Source organism: Gadus morhua, chromosome 2 (genome assembly GCF_902167405.1).
Source record: "Gadus morhua chromosome 2, gadMor3.0, whole genome shotgun sequence".
Classification (NCBI taxonomy): Eukaryota; Metazoa; Chordata; class Actinopteri; order Gadiformes; family Gadidae; genus Gadus; species Gadus morhua.
In genome coordinates this window covers 20,584,459-20,601,827 of record NC_044049.1, presented here as the reverse complement: position 1 = coordinate 20,601,827, position 17,369 = coordinate 20,584,459, and the positions used below count along the sequence as shown (strand labels likewise).

General features: G+C 42.3%; 1 protein-coding gene across 1 annotated transcript; it reads left to right on the top strand.

The window, feature by feature from the left end:
- Positions 1-2,089: 2,089 nt before the first annotated feature.
- LOC115557030 (adhesion G protein-coupled receptor E1-like) lies at positions 2,090-16,010 on the top strand. The gene is given in 17 exon segments (XM_030374577.1): positions 2,090-2,263; positions 2,648-2,732; positions 7,092-7,238; positions 7,336-7,482; positions 7,930-7,967; positions 8,089-8,188; positions 8,473-8,622; positions 8,740-8,853; positions 12,784-12,980; positions 13,132-13,326; positions 13,882-14,085; positions 14,490-14,731; positions 14,826-14,859; positions 14,861-14,893; positions 15,238-15,329; positions 15,486-15,645; positions 15,933-16,010. Coding segments are annotated over 17 exon segments (2,190 nt in total).
- Positions 16,011-17,369: the final 1,359 nt, after the last annotated feature.

The following is a 17,369-nucleotide window of genomic DNA, read 5'->3' as shown; positions in this document are numbered from 1 at the left end:
GTCTTATCATTCCGCCTCTTGCTGGGCGACTCTCCTTGGTCTTTAACACTGTCCAGGATGAGGGTTCCTAATGTGCATTTGTCCAGTCAGGTGGGGTGTTGTTGTTATCCTTTTTGATAGTGTATTTGTGGTGGTGGCTCCATGTGCAGCGGTTCCCTTTGTGCTGTAACCTTGGTGATCTTGGATTGGTATTGTTGCTTAGGTCATTTTCTCCCAGAACAACCAGTTGTTTCTTTACTAGGTAATCTGTACCCTGACTTATTTTTCTTTCTCTGCCTTTTCTGAGCCTCTGTGCCTTTTGGTTTGGCGGACTGTGCTATCCAATCCTAGCACAGTCCGTTGCACTGACTGTGTTGCTGCTGATATGTTCCATGGTTTTCCAGTCTGATGCTGCCATTCTGAATGTGTCCGCGTCATGTCAGCGGGGTTGGTTTGGGTACGTTTTGTCATAGATAGTAGTGTATGAAAGATGTTCCTTGGCGTTTTCGTTCAGCTGGCCAGAGGGCGCTGAAAGAGGATCAGATATTTGGCCTTGTTATTCATAATTGATTCACGCCTTTTGTTTTGTATCCTTTGATGGAGGCGACTACTTGCTGGATGTCCCCGCAGGTGAATGCTTGATCAGTGGTTAGTAGTTTGAATTTGAATATCCACAGTGAGGCGCCATCTCCTTATCTTGGCCTCATGGAGTGACAGTGTCCTCATTGACGGTTTACACCGTCAATGAGACGTTAGTGGTGATGGGTTAGGTTGAGTGTTGGTTTTGTGTAAATGTGTGTGTCTTGATTTAAGACAACTCTCGCAGTCATGCGGTGAATGGGGCACGAGAGATGTATTCTGCTGAACCTGGGCTCCCGTCTCGCCTTCCCGTGCTGCTCACAACAATATGTATTCTATCTGCATTATTTGCACAATATCGAGTAATTGCCAAATTTAAGTTGAAAATGAGTCTTGTTCAGGTCTCGTCCGACCAGAAGTCTAACAGACAGCGGTACTACGACCAGTTGAATCAATTGTTTGTTAAGCATTTATATTTTCAATATAGGTATTATTACATAATATAATAATACCTAATATTACAGAGAACCAAGTTGTATATTCAACATGGGAAAATGGGTCACACCATTACTTATTCATCTGACTTGGACTCACAACATTGTTTGGTGGGCAGGGACAGTATTTTGTAATGTAGGCTACGTTTAAGAATAAATGTTACATGATTTTGAAACATAAACATAAGTTCTAATCTTAAAACAATAATTATTAAAACTGCTGTTTTAAAGGTGCATGTAGAAATAAGTGCCATCTAGCCGAACAAATGTTTGATTATTGTAATGCTTTGTTCATTAGACACGTCATTATTCAAAATATATATTTCATCTTCTCCAGGCATTGTAGCTTCAATAGTAGATACCTCTGAGTCCTCCTTCCCGGCCACCTGCTGAGATCTGTTATTCAACATATTCTGATTAAGTTTTTGTTCATTTGCATTGTTATTTGAATTGAGCCCCTCCTATAACACGTTTAGTCATCGTGCCAACCCCTCAGACGTGTGTCTTGTTGAGGAAGGGTTGGTGTTTTGGGATTTAGAGGAGGAGGAGCAGCAGCCAGGATGTTCTACTGGGCTTTCTGTCTTTCTTAAACTGTACTTTTCAACTGCTAATAATCTTTGTATTGTAAGATATATCCCTACTTATTTATTCAGCTATAGCTTAAGTTGCCATAATAATAGATTCTTCGTCAAATATTCAGTTGACCCCCTTAGCATTGTTTAAATCATTATTCAACCTGAGCATCAAGTTATCAAGGAGCAATCATACCTTGGTTTTATATTTGTCGTTAATGTGCATGTTAACTTCAGTCATAAATGCATTCATCTATACGCATTCAAACATATTTACATACATACACACGTACACCCATACACTTGCATACATGAATTTACTTCATATAACAGTAATAATTAAGTGTTTGGTTACATGCTACATTCATATTTGTTTAATTTCTGCTCAGGTTTGCCTGTCATCCTCTCACATGCTGCATACCTCGAAGGTAAGGTTTTTCATTGATTCATTTGAATGTCAATACCATGAATGTGATCCGTGTTCTTGACGCCATCACATCGATCCATCCAGGATCCTGCAACGGCTACACCAACCTGACGGATCCATGGCGCAACCGCGCCTTTACCCAATACGACTACCCTGGCTTCCCCACGGATGACAACAAGTTACTCAACAAGTGGTGGAGATTCACAGGGATTGTTGGAGATACAGCGAATGACTATTGCAGATATTATGCGGGAAGCTTCTACAATCCATGGTATGTGGAGGTGACTTATCCATTCCATGAATCCCTGACACCAACAAAGGGATCAGCAAGCCGAAAAATCTGGCCTCATGGATGCGGCCATAACAAAATTGCCGTTGAATGGGTGATCTGTCCGGGAGGCTTCCATGTCTTTAGACCACTTGGAGCTGGGCCAGCACGTACCGGCTTCGCTACCTGTGAGAATACAATTTTCTATGTTTACATTCTCCCCTTCACCATGTTCAGTGTCAAAATACATTTTAAAACGATTTGTATTGACTATGTGAGAGAGTGTGACGGTATGTGTGTTTGTGCTGGTGTGTGTACTCCCATTCAGATCATTCTAAGTGTGGCCCAGACTCCTGCGGCCCCCTTGCTGAATGTACCAGTACCCCTGTGGGAGGCTGTGTTTGTGTCTCTGGGTATGAAATCCCCCAAGGGCACCTTCCTGTTAATGGTTCCTATGGCTGTGTTGGTGAGCTCCATTGGTCTCTCTTCAGTTTAGGTTTTCTTTAATTTAGTTTAATGTAGCTTATTTTAATCTAGTTTTGTTGCGCTTACCTTCTCTTAGTTTGGTTTACTTCATCACTGCAGGTTGAATTTTCTTATAATATTAGTGTTAATAATTACGATGAAGAAGATGATGATGATGATGATTATTATTATTATCACGTGTAAACAATGCCTGTTGAATGTCCACAGACATCGATGAGTGTGTGAGAACTCCTGATATCTGCGGCCCGGACTCCATATGCACCAACGTCAATGGAACGTACAATTGTACCTGTCTGCCAGGATTCAACGACACAAATCCAGCAGAGATACTAGGAACGACTCACTCCTGTGAAGGTATCCCTCCCAAAGAGATTTAAAGGAGACATATTATGGTGTTTTCCCAACAAGTAAACATAGTATTTGAGTTCCAGAAAACATGTTTTTGAAGCTGTTTGCTGCAAATAGCGTTTAGGAAAGAAAATATTGTCTACCGCTAGTCCCCTCTGTTTCAGTCCCTTCAGAATGCGCTGTTTCTGGTGTCTGTAGCATTGATGCAAATGAGCTGCTGCCCATTGACCAATGAGCTGTCAGACTGAACAACAGCATGGAGGAGAAGGGTTTTTTGCAATTTGCTGACTCCTGGAGCATCAATATAATCATCAATATAATATAATATAACATAATAATAATATTAGATACGGGTATTTATATAATCTATCTAATATCACGGCCAAAAGCTATGTGCGCCTCGGATGATATTATGAATAATAAAGACTGTCTGACGTCTCTGGTACTTCCACAAGTAAAGACTCATAGTGGGGGATATCTTGGCCATGGTTGAGAAGAATTGGGGGGAAGGAACTTTGGTATTGACTCTCTGAAGTCCATGAACCGCGACATGGAGAAGAAAAGGATTGTACTCCGGGAGCTGAGCTGCCGGACTGCCTCCGAGCTCCCTGCGCCAGGGCTGCCAGCCGCCGTCGAAGCCGTCCGGCAGCTCGGGCGGTGTACTCCGGGAGCTGAACTGGCGCCGAAGCTAGGTGGCAGCTCCAGCGGACTAGCAGCTCCGGCGGACGAGCAGCTCCGGCTGGGATAGCTCGGCGGCAGTACGGCAGCTCAGCTCCGGGAGTTCAATCCCTTTCTACTCCATGTGTCTCCTCCTCCCAACTTCCTTTCGGCGGTAGCTCCGGCGGGGTGAGCTCGGCACCAGAGAAAGGGATTGTATTCCCGGAACTTAGCTGCAGGGCTAGGGCCGAGTTCCCCCCGCCGGAGCTGTTCGTCCGCTGGTCCACACAATCTTAGCGATGCTCTGATTGGAGGGGAGTGGGGAAGTGGGAGGTAATATTCAAATGTGCCCCCTTCCTACATAGGAGGGGGCGCCGAAACTGACTCGCTCGTTTGGTAGCTATAGGCGGGCTGCTTCAAGAAATGCGTATCTCACTCAAAAAATCATGTACAGACTTATTTCAAAGTTTGTATGTGTTTGGGAGCACCATCTACCAACAACAACACCCCAAATCCCAGGAAATGTGCTGTTTTCATAATATGTCCCCTTTAATAACATTTCAGGGTAACAATTATTTTCTTCTAGATTCAAGCCGATTTAGTAAGTAGATTAAGCTTTCTAGCTCCCACATACGTACACACAGAAAACAAGTCTGTTTTCTGTGTGTACAAGAAACCTTGTATAATAAACGATTTAGTATAAATATCAAAAAATCTCAAATTAAAGGAAGACATCCAGCTGCCTCAAACCAACAGATGTTTCTTCTCCCTGACCGAATCCGACAGACTAATCACAGCTTTTCCTCTCCACCTCCTCTTGGTCTGTCCTCTGGCTTTCATGACATTCACTCCCTAAAATGTCTCCTCGTCTCTCTTCACAGACATTAACGAGTGTCTTGAAGTAGACTGCGGTGAGGGAGATTGTGAGAACATCCCAGCAAGTTTTGAGTGTGATTGCCATGTGGGGTATCAGCTTATGCCTGCTGCTAGTCCATCATGTCAAGGTCTGTAGAAACCACTCCAACACCAGCTCCAACCCCCAGGGGGATAGTATCCCTGTGATATCAACACAGCCGTCATGTTATCTGTGACGTACAACATTGTAATACGTTTGTATTCTGGACAGATTTTGGTAAAGGGTTGAGTTCTGTTGGTTAAGATGTGTTTCTTCCTTCCACTAATTGCCCCATTGATTAGATATTGACGAGTGTTTCAATTCCACCATCTGCGGCCCTCATTCCAACTGCACCAATGTTCCTGGAAAACATATCTGCCAGTGTGAGCCGGGATACAAAGCCACCGAACCGTCTACGGCCCCTGATGAGGACAACACCTGTGAAGGTATCTAGTCACGAAATCTGCTAAATGACCAGCGCCTATGTTCAGGGTAATGGCAGACTGAGAGCCGTGGAGTCGCGCCTCAACAAGTCAATGTCAATTTCACTTTAGCGTCAAAACAACATGAACAAATTAGACTGCATTAATAATGCGCTACTGCACTCGTGCATTATTTATTTTATCGTGAGAGCAATATTATAAATAAGCACATTTCACATGCATTTGAAAGCTACTAGTGCCAAGATATAGTTTGAATCAAAAGTAGTAATATTCACATTGATGAGGCATTTTTAATTTGAGTATGGCTTATTTTACTTTCCTGACCTTACGATCACAGTCTAGTTGACCGAACAGGTCACCCTCATGAGTTATCAAATGAAAAATTGTTGTTGTTCAGTTACTGATTCCATATGATCGACATTATGAAATACAATTGGTTTATGATGCGCAAAGATTTTTTGTGGAACATACAGTGCTCTCAAGTTGACGATCAGACCTTCAAACATTTGACTAGGACTGATCGTAATGTTGAAAAAAAAGATTTTCTTTTCCAAATTGAGAAGCCAATTCCAATGTGAAACATAGTCAAATACCAATAACAACAATGGCTGATGCTCACTGCAGTTCGCCCAGACAGCCCAGGGCGTCAAACACAGCCCCAACTCTGATCTTGGATTTCCACGCTCTGCACTCTATTTGTATCCGCCGTCTCTCACCCAGCTCTGAGCTTGCAGATTTACTTCTGTAAATTAATCACAGACAGGGGGGGGCTCCAGGGCTGTGGCCTTGAGCTAAACACACAAGCAGTGGGTTTGAAAGATGCTGTTGAGGCACTGGGGAAGTCAGGGAAACAGAGAGCTAGAGAACCACAGGGTTCTCTATAGTTAAGGTTAGAGCTGCAGTATGCAGAATTGAGTGGCTGATGGCGGAAATGGAAAGTAATATTGACGAGTTTTGATCATTGTATATCCCATGAAAATAGGATTGTTGTGTTTTCGTTACCTTTGAACGAGCCTTTATATCTACATGAGGAGCAGCGCAACATGGCAGCTCTGTGGAAGTGGGTCATCTTCCATGGAGCTGCCATGTTGGGCTGCTCCTCATGTATGCTCCTCATGAGCTGCCATGTTTCCACATTAAACCATAACAGACAAATATTAAGTCATAATCGTTCTCTCACTGGTTAGCAATGACCTACAGTATTACAGACTAAATAGATCATACATTTGATCAATCTATCAAGGAACCCCATAACTTGACACTTGGCTACTCAATGTTGTCATAGACATCACACCGTGGGAAGTAGCTTGTTCGTTGGGGATGGAGGGGTGAGGGGAGGTGAGGGGATATAATTGGCATCCTCACCGTTAGAATGCCAATTAATCCTACATACTGCTTAAAGGCTGTTGGTTTAATTTTTACCATTCATTCATCTTTAAGTAAACTATGAATGAAGTGAAAACTGAAATATACAATGGCTTGTTCTAAATCACTCAAAGTAGAATTATAAAATGTTGTCTACTTAATGTGGATAATAATCGTGTGGATTATGATACCGAATACAGTGGGTGTACCCAAACTAGCCAATGAGTACATGATTAATATGCTTTATGTCTCTGTACAGAGCCGCCATGTTTCTACAGCTCTAGACCCAACTCGCTTTCACTGGACGAACAAGATCGCTCTCTTACTTGTCAACTATGACGTATTATTTTAGAGACTAAATAACCACATAATGTATCATCACTTGCTTGTTCTAAGTCACCCACAGTAGATTTGTGCTATTTCGTCTGATAAAAAATTCTGTGGATTGTGTTACCAAATACAGTGGGTGTATCCAAACCAGCCAATGGAGGATACATTTTACAGAGTCAGCAAATATACAAAGCAAAGGATGGTTGTGGTGAAATAATTTATGTCAAACATGTTTTATCTTTGGACAGATGTTGATGAGTGTGTGGAAGACGTCATCATCTGTGGCCCTGAGGCCGTTTGTAACAACACAATCGGGGCCCATTTCTGCACCTGTAACCAAGGTTACTGTGTTGACCTCTCAGATATGATCGCCAGCTCTGCAAATCCATGCAATGGTGTGTGATTGATCTTTCTGTGTCCAACAATGTTGTGATTGTACTGCCCTGATTCAAAAGCGGGTCAGGGTCGTCAAACCTCCTGTCTTCTCCACAGACATCGATGAATGCAGTGAGATTGAGGTTTTTTGTGGACTTGATACTGTGTGTACCAATGCACCAGGGACCTTCTACTGCTCTTGTCCTGGTGGCTACTTCCCCACCACGGGGGTCATTTGGGAACCTGGTGTCACATTCTGCAAAAGTTAGCAGACCGACTTATCAAACATATTGTAGTCAGGAATGCAATTCTTCAAGTATGAAAACAACAATACAAGAGAGGGATAGTTATCTTACAATGAGTGTAAGACAATATTCATATACATTATATAAGCCATCTTACATTTTCACAAACATGAAGGTCAGCCATGATAATCATAATAACATTTGCATAAGCATACCAAAGATGCTACCAAGAAATTATGATGTAGACAGATATGAAGCTGATTGTAAAACCTACAATAAATATCACTTAATTTAAATGATTATTGTAACAAATTCTTATTATAATCATGTAAACAAACAAAAGTCCTGTTCCATCTGTATTAAGATACTTTAGGGGCTTAGACAATGTAAAGGTTATTCAGTATAACATTGATTATTATTTATTGTAATTTATAATATATTATTGTCTTCAACCATTACCTAATAGGAATTCAGCAGGTTCTTGATGAGATTATACCTGCAGAGGCAAGTAAAAATAAACCATAAACTACAAACCATAAACTATTCCAAAATGTAGAGTCTGGTAGACAGTGCAAACATTTTCTGAAATAAAATACCTGAGGATGGATTTGTGTTGCCTTTCCAGGGACAAACAAAAGAAAGGGCTTTTCTTGGAACTATCGCCCAACAGCTGAAGGATAATCCCAACATCCTTCTGCCAGAAGCGGTCAGTGTACGGATCAATAGTTAGTTATTTCAGTCTCTCAAGACAGACGAGTGGCGTCTTTTTCTTTAGACGTTCTCAAAGATAACCTGATATGGGTTTCAAACATAAAACAGGGTTACACAAAATAAACAGTCTAATGACATCGGCAGTTTGTTGTCTTTGCTTTTTTTTCAAATGGTGGAAAACGGCTTTTCTGCAGCAATGGTACATTTAAATATTATGTCTGTTAAATCCGTTAATTCCCTTCCAGAAGTTGTCGCCTAACTATAGCAACGCTTTCCTTTTGCCCCTAGGAAGTGTCAGGCGCTAACTCTAACTCGCCCAAAGCGGTGAGCAGTGAAGGTGACGCAGATACAGGCAGTGTGATCCTGGACATCTCTGAGGGTCTGGTTTCTTCCCTCGTAGAACCCAACCAGGACGGAACCAACAAGACGCTCCAAACTGCAGTAGTAGGTATGAAACGTGCCACCAAGGCATTAGAGCCTAGAGTTCCTAGTCCTGCTATGGTAAGGCTTGCTGGATCACAATCAACTTGTTTATTGCCTTTTGTCTCTGTACATTTTCCTATAGATTTGAGTGTACAGACCTTCAGTCTTGGAAGTAATGACGGAGAAAGTAATGTTCTTTTGGTCAAAGGAATCAGCATGGAGGTCAACCTCGAGGCTCTGGCTCAAGACAACAATGGTGAGGAATAATGACCCCCTCAGCTGGCTTGGTGGAAGAACAGAATTTGACCATCAACCTTATTTAGCTGGAGGGCATCTTGTTTTCTTTGGGGGGCAAACATCTAGCTTTCCAAATAAACTTGGAAAGCTAGACATTGAAACATTCATGAGTGGACCCGTGCCTACTGTGGGCCGAGGTGACTATGAGTTTAGCCGACTTCTAGGGCTAAACACATTGCTTTCTGGAGTGTGCAAACTCAAGGGGCTGAATTTCATTGACAATTTTAACATCTTTTGGAGGCAAAGAGATATTTTTAGAAGAGATGGTCTCCACCTAAACAGGTTAGGAGAAATCTTCTAACAAACAACACGCTCTTCTGCCTCGATAATTCCTCCCCCCCTGCCTTATTGGTTTCGAAAAATCATCGCCCCCTTGCACTGTGGAAGAACCTTCAGCCTTACCACAGTCTTATGACTCACAGCTGACTGAACTGCTCACTGTGGATGACCTCTCAGTCTCCCCACAGCCAGCCCCGGTCTCCCAGCCCCAGCCTGTGGACTCATCCACGGAGTCACTTTCACTGTTCCCCTCCCCACAGCCCTGCGAGTCAACACCGTTAACGGTCTCCCAGCCCCAGCCTGTGGACTCATCCACGGAGTCACTTTCACAGTTCCCCTCCCCAACTCCCCGTTTTTGGAATTTACAATTCAAATGGAGGACCTGGTGAGAAAAGACACCAAATATACCCAATGCAAGCGAAAAAGCCCCCAGCTCTTCAATCTACAGCATCCAGCGCCCCACTTCCAGTGCTACCCACTGCCCCCCCCTACCCCACCCCCAAACCCCGACGCCGCCGAGGGATGATACCCCTATCAACCACACCCATCCCCCCATCACGCCACCGCAGAGGGATACTACCCATATTCATATAAAGCTGGGACTTTCCATTCTCAAAATCCCTGTTCACATCAATAACAGAAAAATGAACTACAGCTCAGATCGCTCCTCTAACAGGATTTCTATAAATGTCTCTAACTTAATCTCTGTACCCTGCTATTCACAATCTGTACTGCGACCAGCCACTCAACAACTTAAGCTTGCCCTTTTAATGCTAGATCCCTGGCAAATAAGTCATTTTTAATTAACAACTCGATTAGTTCCCATGAACTGGATTTTTTATTTGTGACTGAAACGTGGCTAGAAAAAAAAGCAAGGCACCGATTCTTATTGAATCAGCCCCTCCTCATTTTAGAAGCCTGGCTGTTGTTAGAACACACAGGAAAGGAGGTGGAGTCGCCACCTTTTTCAGGGATAGTTTTAATTGCAAGCAGATATCATTTGGATAATTTTTATCATTTGAATATCTTTCAGTCATTTTTAAATGCTCCCCTCGAATACTTTTAATAATTGTATATAGACCACCTCAATACTCTGCTATGTTCTTCAACGAACTATCTGAATTTCTTTCTATTATTACTACTGAATTTGATAGTTTAATTATTGCTGGTGATTTTAACATTCATATAGATAAATCAGAGGATAAGAGAGCCAAAGAACTCTCGGCCTTGTTGGATGTTTTTGGCCTTCAACAACATGTGAAACATCCAACTCATAATCGAGGTCACATTTTGGACCTTATTTTCACCAAAGGTCTAAACATTTTTAATGTTATTGTAACTGACATTGCCTTATCTGACCATTCCTGCATATTCTTTGATATGTCTATCTCTCCGGTTACTCAAATCCTATCGGAAACAATTACAAAGCGACATTTCAATGAAAATACTAATGCACTGTTTATGGAGGCCATCTCCCTGGCACCCACTACGACTCCTATTTCAACCTCAGTCAATGACCGTCTACAGGATTTCAACTCCAAAATCAAAAAAGCTATTGATGCTATTGCGCCGATTAGGGTTAAATCCATCTCGGGCAAGCAAAAAGCTCCCTGGAGAACTGCTCCAGCTGTAAAGGAACAAAAAAGGAAGTGTCACAAAGCAGAGCGCAGATGGAGAAAATCAAATCTCCAGGTCCATTATGATATCTATAAAGAGAATCTTCAAATATATAATACAGTAATAAGAAGCGCCAGAGAATCCTTTTTCTCTACGATCATAAACAATAACATCAATAACGCACGCATCCTTTTTAGCACTGTTGATAAGCTAACAAATCCTCCAGCTTCAATTGCTCAGGAACTCCTGTCGACTAATAAATGCAATGAGTTTGCATCCTTTTTTAGCAATAAAATTGAAGGCATTAGACAAGTTATTAACTCGTCTATAACTTGATAACTTTCAATCAGGCTTTCGCCCCTTACATAGCACTGAAACGGCCCTTATCAAAGTCCTAAATGACATCCGTTTAAATACAGATTCCGGAAAAATTTCAGTTTTAGTTTTACTAGATCTTAGTGCTGCTTTTGATACTGTAGACCATAATATTTTAATAGACAGACTCGTAAATTGGGTTGGGCTTTCAGGCACTGTCTTAAATTGGTTTAGATCCTATCTACAGGACAGAAACTACAATTTTGTATCTAGTCAAATTAAAATGACATGTGGAGTTCCCCAAGGATCAATCCTGGGCCCTCTTCTATTCAATCTCTACATGCTTCCATTAGGACACATTCTAAAAAACAACAAAATTGGGTACCACAACTATGCGGATGACACTCAAATTTATATAGCCCTGTCACCAAACGACTATAGTCCCATCGACAATCTCCGTCAATGCATTGAACAGATAAACAGCTGGATGAGACAAAATTTCCTCCAGCTTAACAAAGATAAAACTGAGATAATTGTCTTTGGTGCAAATGACAAAAGATCAAAAGTCAATGCCTACCTTGATTCTCTCTCTCTTCAAACTAAAAACCAGGTTAGAAATCTTGGTGTAATTCTGATCTAAATTTCAACAGCCACATAAACTCAATAACCAAATCAGGCTACTATCACCTGAAAAATATAGCAAGAATTAGAGGCTTCATGTCTAAACAAGACCATGAAAAGCTCATCCATGCATTTATTTTCGAGTAGGCTTGATTATTGTAATGGTCTTTTGACAGGCCTTTCTAAAGGAGCTGTTCGTAAATTGCAACTTGTTCAAAACGCTGCTGCTAGAGTCCTAACAAAAACAAAAATATTTGAACATATTACACCTATTCTCAGATCTCTACACTGGTTACCAGTCTGTCAGAGGATTGAATTCAAAGTACTCCTAATAGTCTATAAATCGCTAAATGGTCTCGGGCCAAAATACATGTCAGACCTCCTTTCACCTTATACTCCAGCTAGACCCCTAAGGTCAGCTGGGACCAGTCTATTAATCACTCCAAGAGTGAAAACAAAACACGGTGAAGCAGCTTTTAGTTATTCTGCCTCGTGCAAGCGGAATAAACTCCCTGATGAACTAAAACAAGCCGAAACTCTAAATACCTTCAAAACCAGGCTTAAAACCTTCATGTTCTCCAGTGCCTTCGACTAAACACTAGCACTTTGTTTCACTCTATTATTTTCGACTACAACACTAGCGCTTTGATTCACTCCTTTATTTTGAGCTATATTCTTATTTATTTTTATCTTTTATCTTTATATACCCTCTATTTTTATTACTTTTTATCTTTTATGCTCATTTGTATTCTCTTATCTATTCTCCCTGTTTTGTATTTCTTATGCTCTATGTAAAGCACTTTGAATTGCCATTGGTGTATGAAATGTGCTATACAAATAAAATTGCCTTGCCTTGCCTTGGTCTATTTGAGGACCATAAAATTGTGCCAAAATGCATTCAAGTAGGGAAATAAAAAAAATAATGGGTTAAGTTGTGATCAGTTGAAGTGATGAACGTAGGTGTGAAGTGTGGAGAACATGCAGCAGTAGAATACGGCCAAAAAGTATAAATATTAAGCTACTTTTATAATGAAATATAACTGACCCTTTTTTGCAGGATCGGCAGCAGCTGCAGTACTCACCCTCCGCGACATTGATAGGCTTCTCATTCCCGGCTTCTTCAAGACCGAGAACAAGACTGAGATGAACTCGGACATCATCACCGCCTTCCTACCCAAAACCAAGCACTCCAACCTCTCCCAACCCGTCAACTTCACCATCCAGCACAAGAAGGTGAACCGTCACACAGAATGCGCTTCAACTCATCCACCCATCCCTCTGTACCTCCATCCATGTATCCACACCTCCATCCATCCATTCAAAATATTTTACCTCCATCCATCATCATCCATGAAGCGATATCAGTTCTTTACTCTTTGTTTTTTTGCAACCTCAGAAATCGGAGGCTGGCCTGGTGACCTGTGTGTACTGGGAAGGGAAAGACCAGACGGCCGTGAAGGTGGATGCCTCCGCGGACAAGGAGGCAGAGGCCAGCCGCTGGTCGGTAAAGGGATGTTGGGTGACGTACTCCGATGAGAACCACACCATTTGCAGCTGTTCCCACCTCTCCACCTTCGCTCTTATCCTGCAGATCGGAGACGTACGTACCAAGCAGCCCACCCTGAGGCAGGTCGACTGCTCAATGTGTCGTCTGTGTTCTCTGTGGACGCCGTCTTTTCCTCTTCTAGCTGACAGATGTGTATTTTCAACAAGAGAGCAACAGGAGCAAGAATGACAGGTGTCCATGCCTGCCTGGTTTGATGCAGAAACTGTTCCAATGTTGTGACACATACGATACAAAACAGGTCGCTAATACAACAAATGGTTTTACAGTTGAGATCTCACTCATTGAAGTCAGAGAGAAAGTTTGTCAAAGCCCAGCCTGTAGGCCACACCTGCACAGATGAACCACATCAGCACTTATGCAAACAACCCCTCCCAGACCTGCCACACTGGCAAGAGAGACAGATTTCTGTCAGATATACTTTGGTAAAAATAGTGAATAATTACTAAAGAAAACAATCCAAACCAATCTCAATTTGCCCCTGCAATCCCTCCAGACCAAATGTTGTTAGTTTTGTTTCATGGCCAAATTACAAGCAGTGATGATTTTACAGACAAACCATTCACATTATCTTTTCTTGTTCCTCAACAGCCTCCTCCAGCGAACCCCTTCCTGGAGTGGCTGAACAGAGTGTGTGTGACCATCGGCCTGTTCTTCTTTGCGCTGGCTATCGTGACCTTCCTCCTGTGCAGCTGGAATGCCAAGATCAACAACACAGCCCGTCTGCACCTCTGCATCAGCCTCGCCTCCTCCCACTTCCTGATGCTCTGGATGGACCGATACGTTGAGGCTAAGGTGTTTGTTCACACAGTAGGGGAACAGATCCACCGCCTGGGTGGATATATGCTCTCCCCATGGTACCCTGAGGGCATCTTAGTGTTGATTGGGAGGGAGGAAATTCTTATCTTTTGAGGTATTGCCTTGTTAGCGTTATATTTTACAAGGGGCCTGACCAAATGTTTCATAATCACAAATGCAGGCCATGGTCCAGACTTTTTTTCTGTTTTTTCTACTTTCTAACTTTTGTAACCAGTTGCAACTAGCAAGGCCATAGAAGGATAGGCCATGTAAGGAAAGGTAGTAAGAAGGTAGGCCCTAGAATATTAGGTTGTAGAAAGGTAGGCCATATAAGGATGTAGGGAGGATATAGAGCATAGAGGAGGGTCGGTTAAATACCTTGAACCTGGTCGTCTCTGTAGGTGGCTTGTAAAGTCATGGCCGGCGTGCTCCACTTCCTGATTCTGGCCAGTTTCTCCTGGATGCTCCTGGAGGCCCTGCAGCTCTTCCTGCTGGTCCGGAGACTTTCCAAGGTCCAGGTCATCCAGAGGGACGGCCTCCCTACACCAGTGCTGTACCTGATTGGCTATGGCTCACCGTTTGTGATTCTGGGTGTGTCTGCCGTGGTATTCTCTGATGGATATGGCGCCACTGACTCACAAGTGTGAGTAGCACTGCCAGTGACCCACACAAATATGACCATGTGTATCGATATGTACATTCATGACATACACACACTTGTTCTAATAACTCTGTAGTTGCTGGCTATCCACAGAACGCAGCTTCAACTGGGGGTCTGACAGGGCCTGTGGTCGCTCTCCTTGGTGTGAGTACATTGGCTTTATTTGTATTTGTATTTCTGTTACACTGTGAGATGGGACACACATCGACACATAGCATTAGCAACCAGTGACTTGTTATTCTGTAATGCAGTATCCAGAAATTGTTTTTAGTTTGTTTTCCTTGGTAGCTGTCAGGGGATGTTTGGCCAACATGTTGAAAGATGTTGGCCAACGTTTGTTTGTTTGGTGGGGCGGTGTGCCAGCATGGGAGATCCTTTGCTTCTCTGTGCCCATTCCAAGATATTCTCTTCTCTGAGCCTTTCCCCTAGAGATAATGCAATAGGTTAACATGTGTGCTCCTCTAAAATGTGCCTTTGTGTCGTTGAAGATGAACTTGGTGCTGTTCTTTGCCACCCTGGTGTGCCTGAGACCCACCCTGGCCAGCATGAAGAGTGACGTGTCGCAGTCCAACGACACCAGGTTAAACCAGATTCTGTTATCTCTGTCTGTCTGGTTGTCTGTAATTTCATTATCTGGAACTATACCAGCCAATGGGGGTGCAGTAACGTGGTTGGTCCAGAGGGAGCGCACTGTACCTGATCCACTTTGCTGTGCCTCTCTTGAACGTCTCTGCAGGTTGATCGTGTTCAAGATCCTGGCCCAGTCCGTCATCCTGGGCTGTACATGGGTCCTGGGTCTGTACCAGGCCAACCTCTTCTTCCAGGTGCTCTTCATCCTGCTCAACTCCCAGCAGGGCACCTTCCTCTTCATTGTGCACTGTCTACTCAACAAGGAGGTGAGTCCAAATCAAGAACCCTTGTTATGGTTCATCTTTATACAGGACAGTAAGAACAGGACAATGTTTATCAAAAAGGGTACATTGATAATTGTGATGTGATTAGCATTTATAGCATTATGTAGGAAAACAAATATTGAAAATACAACCGATGTGGAAACTATCTAATATACCTAATTCACTACTCAATTAAAAAAAAACAGCTTGCAATATGTGCTATGTTTGTCAGTCAGTTAAGACTATAAACAATATTTTGTTAATCAAAGTTATGTTGTTATACCTCAAAGGTCAGGGGAGAGTACATCAAATGGCTGTCCTGTTTATTCAGGAAATCTGGTAGCGCTGGAAAAGCGGTGAGTGCCTAGACCTGTAATCAGAAACACAATTGCGCACCAGCTTGAATCCAAACAGTTTGTCTGGATATCGATATCTCGATCCTATGTCTGATGTTGCTCAACTATAATTTAATGTGAATGACAACCCAATGATAATGATAAATCCCAGGTGGGCGTTTTATATATTTCTGAAACCTGTCTCGATCCCTGTATCAATGACTCTGAGATTGAAGAACTATAGCCTAATTAGGAAAGACCGAAATAGGAACGGAGGAGGAGTTTGTGTGTTCATTCGATCGGACATACACTTTTTAGCAAGCGAGGATTTAGTCAATGAAGAGGCTGAGATCCTACTGATAGATATATGCCTTCGCAAAACCAATCCCATTCTTTTAGGGGTCTGTAGTTCTTTTCATGAACACTTGGACAATGTGTTAAATAAATATCTTAAATGGATGGAGAGGGAATGCATTCCAATAGGTGATTTTAACACTGATGTCATTAAGAAAAGAGTCCAAAATAACCTATTTTTCTGAAAAGATAAACAAAAGCAAGGACAAACCCCAGAAATTGTGAAAGGTTCGGATAAATCAACCTGGTCTCACAGGAATCCGTGAAATGACCACGGACACTTAACTCAAAATCTCCGGATTTTGCTCAAATGCAAGTTATGACACTCATATTCCGTGGCACACACACAGATCCCCGTCTAAACGACCGATTCGATCACGGGCGCTTAACTCAAAATCCGTGGTGGCCTCACGGATTAACTTAAATTGTCCGTTAGATGCCAACGGCATTTGCTCCAATGCAAGTTGAGGACACTCATATCCAGTGGCATGCACAGATCCCCGCTACGATGAATGAGTTGACCGCGGGCGTTTAACTCAAAATCCGTGGTGGCCTCACGGAATCTCTTAGCCTAAATTGTCTGTGATATGCCCACAGAATTTGCTCCAATGCAAGGTAATGACACTAATATTCCCTGAAATGACAATATATATGAATGAAATTCAGATTGACGGTATGGCAGAATTGAACCCCTTTCTCGCCCATGCACCCTGGAATTCAATAGACCATTTTCGTTGCTTCGACAAGATCTGGTGGTCTCCGTATACAATAGGTAAATAAATATCTATGTGTAACAAAATAAATAAATATCTATAAATATGTATGTGTATTTATATAAATATATATATAGATATACATGTACACACACATAAATATTTAGACATATAGGCCTGTAAATTATTATTTTTGTTGCTTCAAGGAGGTCTGGTTGTCTCCGTAGGCCTAGATAATAATTAAATTAGAGCTGTCAGTTAAACGCGTTATTAACGGCGTTAACGCAAACCAAATTTAACGGCGTTAAATTTTTTATCGCGCGAT